The 11,101-nt window shown below is 34.9% G+C and overlaps 1 protein-coding gene across 3 annotated transcripts in view; it reads left to right on the forward strand.

The window, feature by feature from the left end:
* Positions 1 to 10,897, forward strand: part of LOC127853273 (tyrosine-protein phosphatase 10D-like) — a 63,834-nt gene extending 52,937 nt beyond the window's left edge. The window contains exons 31-32 of one of the 3 annotated variants that reach the window (XM_052387640.1): positions 4,346 to 4,387; positions 7,340 to 10,897. In XM_052387640.1, the coding sequence (XP_052243600.1) occupies positions 4,346 to 4,386 (41 nt within the window). In that variant the 3' untranslated portion in view covers position 4,387; positions 7,340 to 10,897. Of the gene's footprint in view, positions 1 to 4,345; positions 4,388 to 4,544; positions 4,596 to 7,339 lie in introns of all 3 variants that reach the window. The other 2 variants (XM_052387639.1, XM_052387642.1) reach the window with 2 other exon arrangements.
* Positions 10,898 to 11,101: the final 204 nt, after the last annotated feature.

Genomic DNA, 11,101 nt, shown 5'->3' on the forward strand with positions numbered 1-11,101 from the left:
TGTGGGGATGGGCAGGCTGGTCTAGAGCTGACAGTGTATCTATCCCCTGACCAGACTGTGGTGATGGGCTGGCTGGTCTAGAGCTGACAGTGTATCTATCCCCTGACCAGACTGTGGGGATGGGCAGGCTGGTCTAGAGCTGACAGTGTATCTATCCCCTGACCAGACTGTGGGGATGGGCAGGCTGGTTTAGAGCTGACAGTGTATCTATCCCCTGACCAGACTGTGGTGATGGGCAGGCTGGTCTAGAGCTGACAGTGTATCTATCCCCTGACCAGACTGTGGGGATGGGCAGGCTGGTCTAGAGCTGACAGTGTATCTATCCCCTGACCAGACTGTGGTGATGGGCTGGCTGGTCTAGAGCTGACAGTGTATCTATCCCCTGACCAGACTGTGGGGATGGGCAGGCTGGTCTAGAGCTGACAGTGTATCTATCCCCTGACCAGACTGTGGGGATGGGCAGGCTGGTCTAGAGCTGACAGTGTATCTATCCCCTGACCAGACTGTGGGGATGGGCAGGCTGGTCTAGAGCTACACTGACAGCATATGGCATTAGACTCATTTTAGCTAGCTCATTTGAATGTAAGCATGCTTCAAGCTTTTTTTTTTCAAGCGTGAGTGCCATAGATTATGATCATAATTGTTATTCAGTTTCAGTATTTCTGTGTCATTAGTAAATGAGCTGAGCTCTGGTAAAATCGGGCTGAATGTCTGTGTGTAAAGAATTGTCCCAGATTTTCCAGTTTAGTCTGCACAATCAGGGACGACACTTTCCGCTTTTATTGAATTTTTCATTAAATAGAAAACTCTTCTAAACAAATACACAGTCTAGCTGGAAAGCGCCGTCCCACATTCCTCTAACTTATATGGGCAGATACTTTATGCACATGCATTAAACCCTGTTTTCGCAGAGCAAGACTCAACTTATTACTGTGTGAATGGCATTAGGAATAGATGCATCCTAAACCACCCATGTATGTTATGTGTGCACTGTAGATGTAGTTAAATGTATCAATGTGTGTTCTTACTTTTACATCACAATGAAAGTATGTTTAAATCAGTAGCAATTAATTTATCTGTATGGGCAGTGTTCTGTGAAAGGAGGTTAAATTAATTTGCGTAGTGTTGTCCCAAATTAGCCTGTGCAGTCTGCACAGGTTAATCAGGGACGACACTTTCAGCTTTTATGGTTTTTTTCGTTTACAGAAATTCCTTTCTTTTCAAAAATCCAGTTTAAGCAGAATGTGTCGTGGCTGATTAGCCTGTGCAGACTGCACAGGCTAATCTGGGATGACACTTTACGCACATGCATTATGCCCAGTTTTCTCAGAACAAGGCTCATATGATACGTCTTAAACCTCATGGTCCAAAACATTTCACTCAAGTAGAATAATTAACATTAACAAGTTGATTTTCTAGTCACTGAGGTGGTTGGTCAGTCTGCAAAAGTGTGTGGGGCAAACTTACTCCACTTTCCTCAATCAGTTAAATGTGCTTTTGAGATATGTCCTAACCATAAAGTGTAAATGTACCAAATACTTTTCATCTCAGTATTCTACACATTTCTGAGTTATTTCCTCTGGCAAATACCTGACAAGTATGTCTGGGTGTATTAGTCACATGTGTAGTAAAGCACTTATAGTGTTAAATAAATGCAGTTCATTTTCAAAGTAACTCCTGCTAAAAAGTAATTGGTAAACATCCGTTCATTCAAAGGGGCATTTTTACTTTGATTTTTCATCTATTGTTCAGTATTTCATTAGATTGTATTTTGATTTTTTTAAAGATTTATCAATCCATTTTTCAACAAAAGTATATATGCTAAAAAGTATATTGATTCTTTAATTATTTTAAAAAGTTGTTACATGCATTTGCTCATAAGATTGTGCCAAAATATATGACACCATTTTTATCGTATTGAAATCATCTTATGTAAAAATGCCTTTGTTGTTTACATACATTTCAAATTGTTTAGGACTGTAACAAACTCTTTGTTAATTTGGAACTTTGATGAGTTAAGTTTATTTGTTCTGAATATCTAAACAATTTTATATTTTTTAACTCACCTGATTGCTCAGGTGAGCTTTTGTGACCGGTCTTTGTCCGTCGTATGTCCGTCCGTCCATAAACATTTGCTGGTAAACACTCTAGAGGCCACATTTCTTGTCCCATCTTCATGAAACTGGGTCAGAAGCTTTGTCCCAATGAAATCTCGGCCGAGTTCGAAACTGGGTTATGCCGGGTCAAAAACTAGGTCACTAGGTCAAAAAAAAGAAAAACCTTGTAAACACTGTAGAAGTCACATTTCATGCCCAATCTTCATGTTACTTTGTCAAAATGTTTGTCTTAATGATATCTTGGTTGAGTTTAAAAGTGGTTCCGATCCGTTGAAAACATGGCTGCCAGTGGGCGGGGCAGTTTTTTTTATTTGGCTGTAGAGAAACCTTGTAAACACTCTGGAAGTCACAATTTTTGCCCAAATTTCATGAAAGTTGGTCAAAACATTGGTTCAATTGATGTCTCGGACAAGTTGGAAAATGATCGAGATCGGTGAAAAAACATGGCTGCCAGTGGGCGGGGCATTTTTCTCTATATGTATATAGTGGCAGCTTTCCCTATTTGGCTATAGAGAAACCTTGTAAACACTCTAGAAGTCACAATTTTTGGCCAATCATCATGAAAGTTTGTCAAAACATTGGTTTTATTGATATCTGGGACGAGTTTGAAAATGGTCCGGATTGGTGAAAAAACATGGCCGCCAGTGGGCGGGGCATTTTTCTCTATATGTATATAGTGAAAACATGTGAACACAGTAGAAGTCATATTTTTGGCCCAATTTTCATGAAATTTGCTCAGAACATTTGTTTCCTTGATACGAGAGTTGAGTTCAAAAATGGTTACGGTCAGTTGAATAACATGGCTGCTGGGAGTGGGGAAGTTTTCTCATTATGCCTCCCCCCCCCCCTTTCCAACAACATGGGGTATATTGTTTTGCTCATGTTGGTCCGTCTGTCCACCAGATGGTTTCCGGATAATAACTCAAGAGCGCTTATGCCAAGGATCATGAAACTTCATAGGTACATTGATCATGACTCGCAGATGACCCCTATTGATTTTCAGGTCACAAGGTCAAAGGTCAAGGTCACGATGACCCGAAATAGTAAAATGGTTTCCGGATGATAACAAAAGAACACTTATGCCTAGGATCATGAAACTTCATAGACACATTGATCATGACTCGCAGATGACCCCTATAGATTTTCAGGTCACTAGGTCAAAGGTCAAGGTCACGGTGACCCAAAGCAGTAAAATGGTTTCCGGATGATAACTCAAGAACGCTTATGCCTAGGATAATGAAACTTCATAGATACATTGATCATGACTCGCAGATAACCTCTATTGATTTTCAGGTCACTAGGTCAAAGGTCAAGGTCACGATGACCCGAAATAGTAAAATGGTTTCCGGATGATAACTCAAGAACACTTAGGCCTAGGATCATAAACTTCATAGGTACATTGATCATGACTCGTAGATGACCCCTATTGATTTTCAGATCACTTGGTCAAAGGTCAAGGTCAGGGTGACCCGAAATAGTAAAATGGTTTCCAGATGATAACTCAAGGACGCTTATGCCTATGATCATGAAACTTCATAGGTACATCGATCATGACTCGAAGATGACCCCTAATGATTTTCAGGTCACTAGGTCAAAGGTCAAGTTCACGGTGACCTGAAATAGTAAAATAGTTTCCGGATGATAACTCAAGAACGCTTATGCCTAGGATCATAAAACTTCATAGGTACAATGATCATGACTTGCAGATGACCCCTATTGATTTTCAGGTCACCAGGTCAAAGGTCAAGGTCATGGTGACCTGAAATAGTAAAATGGTTTCTGGATGATTACTCAAGAATGCTTATGCCTAGGTTCATGAAACTTCATAGGTATATTGATCATGACTCGCAGATGACCCCCAATTGATTATCAGGTCACTCGGTCAAAGGTCAAGGTCACAGTGCCAAAAAACGTATTCACGCAATGGCTGTCAAGGTCACGGTTACTCAACTTAGAAAAATGGTTTCCAGATGATAACTCAAGAATACTTACGCCTAGGATCATGAAACTTCATAGGTACATTGATCATGACTCGCAGATGAAATAATGATGAAACTTGACCAGGATGTTTGTCTGGACAATATCTAGGTCAAGTTTGACATATGGTAAAGATTAAATGAACCGACTCCTCTCAGGTGAGCGAACTAGGGCCATCTTGGCCCTCGTGTTATTATAATTCATGGAAATAATGTTTGATGCACATTGTCATCATGTTTACAATTATACAGATAATATGAAAGAAGAAGTGTTCAAGATTATTCTCCCATAAAGTAATTGTTCTATTAATTTGCATTTAAATTCAGTTCGCATGCTCTTTTTGAATTACATTTAGCATTCTGACCATGTTACAATGTTTGTATAGAGGCATGAAATATGAAAACATAATAATCATTAATAACAACTTATTTCTGTTTGTTATTTTCACAGACCGAAAAATGTACTTTCACTATAATACATTCATCAATGACACATTCCTCAGTAAGATATATATTTCAATGTACTATTGACTTCTTTTCTTATTGCCAAGGTAAAGCTTTTCCTGCCTTCTTAGATACCATGATGCCTAAATGAAATAAAGTTTTTCTACTTTAAAAACATTTGTCGGTATAACGTATACGGGTTATGTTTATTTGTTAAAAATCCAATATAGTTCAAACCAAACAAATATAAATATGTTATCCCCAGCCGCTTATCAAAAACATTAAAACTTCTATAAAGTAAATAGTCACGGTACAGTATATTTTCAATTAATATTTTCACTATGATATAGAAACGGTTGCAGATGACCACCACAAAAGAAGCTCAGAGCATAATAAAGAAAATGTAACTAATGTCCAACACAAAAGTCATAGTCGCTGAGAGACTGTACAACTAAAGCGGATATAGCTCTTTCAGTGCTGGAACTGAATTTTGAAGGCCTTGGCAAACAGTTTGGATCCAGATGAGACACCACAGAACATGGCGTCTCATCAGGATCCAAACTGTTTGCTATTCTGATAGTATTCTTTAAAAAATGGAAGAAAATGCTAATTTTAGAACTTCAGCAGACACCATTTTAGCAGACAACAAATTTCCCAGCATGCAAAGGGATAGGGTTTTGTATGCAGTACTGATGGTCTTACAGGCCTCTGGTTTGGTTGTCTAAACCCCATAGGTTACAAAATTACAAAATCAGCCTGTTTCACTTGAGTATAGTATTGGCAAATAATACATCCAAAAAAAATGAACCGTGCTCTGAAAAAAGCAGGCTTAATGTATGTGGGCAAAGTTTCGTCCCAGATTAGCTTGTGCATACCACACAGTGTATTGTGGGACAACACTTTCCGCTTTAACTGGATTTGAGTTAAGAAGAGCCTTCCTTTAAATAAGTATAAAAACAACTTAAAAGCGGAGTGAAGTGAAAAATGAAGACCCTGATTTATTATATATAACCTGTGCAAATCACTGTTAAACTAAGTAGAAAAAACAAGGGCAGGAGAAGCTTTACATCTCTATCTATGCCTGGTGCCACTTTACTTTTGCTTTGCACTTAATTTTGTTATAGAAAATTGCTTTACATTTGCATAAAAGTTCTTAAGGAGAACTTTAATGGCAGTTGAACTACCATGTTGACTAGAATATCTTCAATAAAGATCATTCCGTTTTAAATATTGTTTAAGTGGCATCACAGCTCTTTCTGGTTTCTTTAGAAACCTGGATCGATAATTGCAATGGTTTGTTCACCTTGTTGATAATGCATGATGTTGTTACATGTATTTGGATAATTCTTTTTCTAAATTATGCTATTGTACTTTTTACTTTATATCAGCATTTACTGCATTTTTATCATATTAAAGCATAACATTTAAATATCACAAAGCCTTTTTTATCGCTTTCTTAATATTTTGTCAATATTTATCTTCTTTTTTTTTAATAAAAAGAAAAGAAAACAGTATTTGTCTTCACTATTTTTTTTAATTAAAAAAAAGAAGATAAATATTGACAACTTTTGCTATAGAAGATTTTGTACTTCATTAAAATGCAAACCAGTAATATTTCAGATTCTTGTCTTTCGCAGACGTAAATTGTTTGTTTGTACATTAAACCAGTTTTTTTTTGCATTTCAATCTTATTTTAGGCAATTATTGAATGCAAAATAATAAAATAATGTTTTATTATATAACTAGTGAGTGTATGTCCCACAAGATGTATATCACTGATTGATTTCTATTATTATGTCCAAACAAGCTAACATTCAAATTATCAAGGAGACTGTTATTACAAGAATCCTGTTCTGGGAAAATTGCGCTCAATACATGTGTGTAAAGTATTGTCTTAAATTAGCCTGTGCAGTCTGCATCGGCTTATAAGGGACGACACTTTCCACTTTTATGGTATTTTTATGTTTGAAGGAACTCTTTTCTTTGTGAAAATCTGGTTAAAGGCAGAAAGTTTTGTCCCTGATAAGCATGTGCGCACTGCACAGGCTAATCTTGGAGACACTTTAAGCACATGCATGAAGCCCAGTTTTCATAGAGCTGAAAAAGAATATTTGTTGGTAAATAATTTTATTTTTGTTGGTAATTGGATATAAAAGAGTTCAAACAAATCTGAGATATCTGCATGTAAAAGACTGATTTGAGGGTTAGCTTAAACAGAACTGTGCAAGGAAAGGATCACTATTTCAATCTTATCAGACTAATACTTTCGGAATCAATAACAGTTATGTTTTATTCAGTACTAACAGTTTTAAATGGGTTTATATCAATAGTAAATTTGTAATTGTACTATATTAAAGGAATGATCAATATATGAGTTATCTTATTGCCAGTGTAAAATTATTAGCCATAGTTTCATATTGTACTATTTTGTGAGTGGCAAAATTCTACTATGTATTCATCCGCAAGGCTGTCACTTTTATGAACATGTAACTTCGATCGATTACAAGCTATTTGTTTGTATCGTCAATATATAGCAAATGGTATTGCAAATATTTTTGTAAATTTCTATGCATTAACAATCAATCAATATTTGATAATTAGAATAAGGTAATAATATGTATTATATATTATAATAAAAATTACAATATTCAGTACTATATATTGAGATGTCATATGTATGTTAAATGTTGTTGTTGAATGTTAGACACTTATCTTTTATTCTCAAACTATTGATTCTTTCAAAAATTACTTTTTCCCTTTACATACGAAATAAACATTTGTGGTTCTTATTTCGACTTTCAGATGATGAGGGTGTGGATCTGAACTGACTAGCACCACCGCAAACAAGAACATTGGGTTTGAGCTTTCACCCTGCTGAAAATGCAACCTCTGCATAACCATAGGTGGATGTGGTGTAGCCTTTATTTTTTGGTTGTAGCCTTAAAGTGGTAGACATGTTGTCTTATGTGGGTTACATATAGCCTTATAAAGATGGGATGTAGCCTTATTTGTGGATTGTATTTAGCCTTATTGGGTGGGATTCAACCTGTTTTGTGGGGAATGAAAAATCTCGCCCAAGGTCTATCATCTGCTTGTAGAGATGAAGATGGGATTGTCATATATAGTACATATATAGCAACGAAACCTCAATTTGAACAATTTTGATGCAGATGTACATAATCTGTTTTAAGTGTCGATTTTGTTACTTTTTTCATTAACCATGAGAGAAAAATATTTATTTGAAATCTTTGTTTGAAATAAAATGTTATGTATTTGATATATGATGAACAATCATGCTATGATGAATACATGGAAACCTGTCTAAACTGGTCAATGCAGGGACCAGGCTGGTTGTTTAATTATCTTGTGTTGTATAATTATTTTACTGTTGTTTTTTGTACAGTATTAATTTGCTAAACAGGTTGCATTTCGAATTATTTTGACACAGGGAAATCGATCCTGTGTGCCTCGTTGTATTCCAATTTAATGCTAAGTGTGACCAGTTTTCATGAACTTGGTACAGGCAGAAATACTTGTATTTACTTTTATTTGTTCAATAACCTAGATTTTGTATTATATTGATGCTTGTGTTCAAATCAAAGTTATTTGTAGTTGTTAATTTCCATGCCTTCATTATTTTTATTATATTGTGTAAAGCTTCCGATATATGATTTGGGCCGTGCTCTGTGAACAGGGGGTTTAATGCACGTGCGTAAAGTGGCATCTCAGATTATCCTGTGCAGTCCGAGGGTCAACACTTTCTGCTTTTATTGTATTTTTTGTTTAATGGAAGACTCTTCTTGACAAAAATCCAGTTTATGCAGAAAGCATTATCCCTGATTAGCCTGTGCGAACTGCATGATATATTTTGATTCAATAAGACCTGCCAGCATATATCTAGTCTTATTGTTTTACAGTTTCGTGATAAATTTGTACCTTTGATATTAAGAAGAAAGGTATTTCAAGTATACAATACAAGGTTGTCAATGTATTATACATTGTTTATTGATATTATATGTAGAATTTCCAATTATTTTACATTGTATATGTTTTAAAATTTTGCACTGATATTATTACTGATACTAGACAGCGATAGTTGGTTGTTGTTAAAAAAAGAAACTATGCATTTTGTATTATAATGGATGTGATATGTTATGTGTATACTTAACATATGTATAATATTGACTGCAGCCTTGACAGTTCTTACATATTGCTGAACAAATAGTAGTGTGCCTTAAGTATATGGATTTTTTTATATAATATGAAATTACAGATTTTATTTTATTAAAATATTGTTGTACTTTAAGATAATATAAAACAGTCTATAATGTTTTATTTTTGTGCTAATGGTTAAAACGGTTTTGCTGAGTTCTTTGTGAGAAATATATCATTGTTGATGTTAAATAGATATTTTTATACTGTTGATTTCATAGTGCTAGCTTATGTATAATAAACGATAAACAAGCCTTTGAAAAAGAACTATTTTTTCACAAAATGTTTTTTGTATTTTATTTTCAATTGTATGTTTGCAAACTTTGTGTTGGTAAAGCTATGTTTTAGACAAATATTGCCAGGCCTTTTACAGTTGTTTGATGACAAGCAAGGTATGTTGAGTACAATAACAAATTAATGAATCTTCTTACCTAAATGTATGTGTTTAAGTTTAAGGCATTCTAAATTTACTTTTTTCTTTGCTTTGTTTTCGTTTTTTTTTTAAGTTCATGGCTTAACAATCTTAAATACAATACATACAGTTTGTTCAGTGTTAGTGAGCATTAAGAGTTTTAAAGTCATTACAAAATTGCTTATCAGTTTACATGCTATATATACCTTGATTTGAAACTTGTGTTTACTTTAGTATTACTTGTATTTGGCTTATACATCTTTTTAAATACATGCTTGTGACATTGTACTACAAAGTGGGCATTATTGTTTAGAAGTTTAGTCTAGTCCCTGGGTATCAACCAAGCATGAATCTCAGATATTTACTAATAATATTTGCAGGTTTAATTTAATCCATGTGTTCTGCATTTAGAAAATGCATTAGAAACTGGTATTTTTTCTTCAGTTATTTAGTTGAACGTTTACATTGAGTTTTACATTGTGTATTTACTAACAATTATGGGTTTTCTGTTTATTGTTAGCTATACAGAAATTATACAAATAAGCCTCAGTCTTGAAAAAATGGGTTTAAATGCATGTGCTTAAAGTGTTGTCCCAGTTGAGCCTGTGCAGTTTGCACAGGCTTAGCAGAGACAACAATTCCCGCTTGTATGGAATGTCTCCACATTTGCGCACATGCTTTTAAGACCCGTTTTCCCAGAGCAGGTCTCAATTATTTTATTCTATTAATGGCACAAAAGACCTAAAATATGTGTGCAAGTTCTTGTAAGCATGAACATGTTGTATCTCATACACAAATGTTAAGCAGGTACGACGGTTCACAACTTACCTCGGTTCACACCTTACTTCGACTTGTGTTCAAGGTACCATGCATACTTTTGCTGCTGCCACACTTTCCATTTTTGAAAAGTAAAACATTGTTGAATTGTTCTCTTCATCATGTGAGCCTCCCTGTGGGAAAAGCAGGCTTAACGCATGTGTGTAAAAGTGTCATCCCATATTAGCCTGTGAAGTCTGCACAGGCTTATCAGGGATGACGCTTTCTGTTTTTATGGTATTTTTTTGTCCAAAGGAAGTCTCCACTTAACAAAATCTATATTAGGCGGAGAATGTGGTCACTGATAAGCCTTAGCAAACTACGTAGCCTAATCTTTTATTACACTTTACGTAGATGCTTTAAGCCCATTTTTCCCACAGCACAGCTTGCATTAAGAATGTTTACTGAAATATTGCTACTGATGAGGCGATTATACTGTCCAAATGAAATGAGGACAAATAAGTTTTAAATTAGTTAACAAAAATAGTGAATCTATGGTAATTATTATGTTAATTTGTTTGTGTAATCAAATTATTAATTATAATGAATACTTAGTATATTTGAAAAAGGACTGTTTTTACAATGTTGTAAATATTTGTATATACATGTACATTCATAGATTAGGTTATTATCTATCTGATTAATATTATTAGAAGGTATTCTACTTCTTGCATATATTATTGTGTATAATATTCATATAAGGCAACAGAATGCAACCTTAAAATCATACATTTGACAACGAAATTTGAGAACTGTTTTGTATATGATATTGTAGGTCTAATGGAACTTGAAGACTACATACATTCCAATACATTGTGTACTCGAGTAAAACCATATCCTAAAACTGTTTTGTCATTGTTTTCATTGTTTTATGAACAATCCGGAAAGTCTGTTATGTATTAAACTATATATTGAATGCACATTTGGTTGTTCTATTTCTAGCTGGTGTCATAAACTGCGGACCAGCCAATCCATAGCATACGGCTGTATTTTGTTAGAAATGACGTGTCTATGCTACAGTTATTTTATTCATGGATCAGGGGGTTTGGTTGGGGACTTAAGAATGACTTGGTCATATATTTAGTATACAGTGTATAGTCCGTACAGGCTTATCAGAGACGACA

This window comes from Dreissena polymorpha, chromosome 12 (assembly GCF_020536995.1).
Source record: "Dreissena polymorpha isolate Duluth1 chromosome 12, UMN_Dpol_1.0, whole genome shotgun sequence".
Classification (NCBI taxonomy): domain Eukaryota; kingdom Metazoa; phylum Mollusca; class Bivalvia; order Myida; family Dreissenidae; genus Dreissena; species Dreissena polymorpha.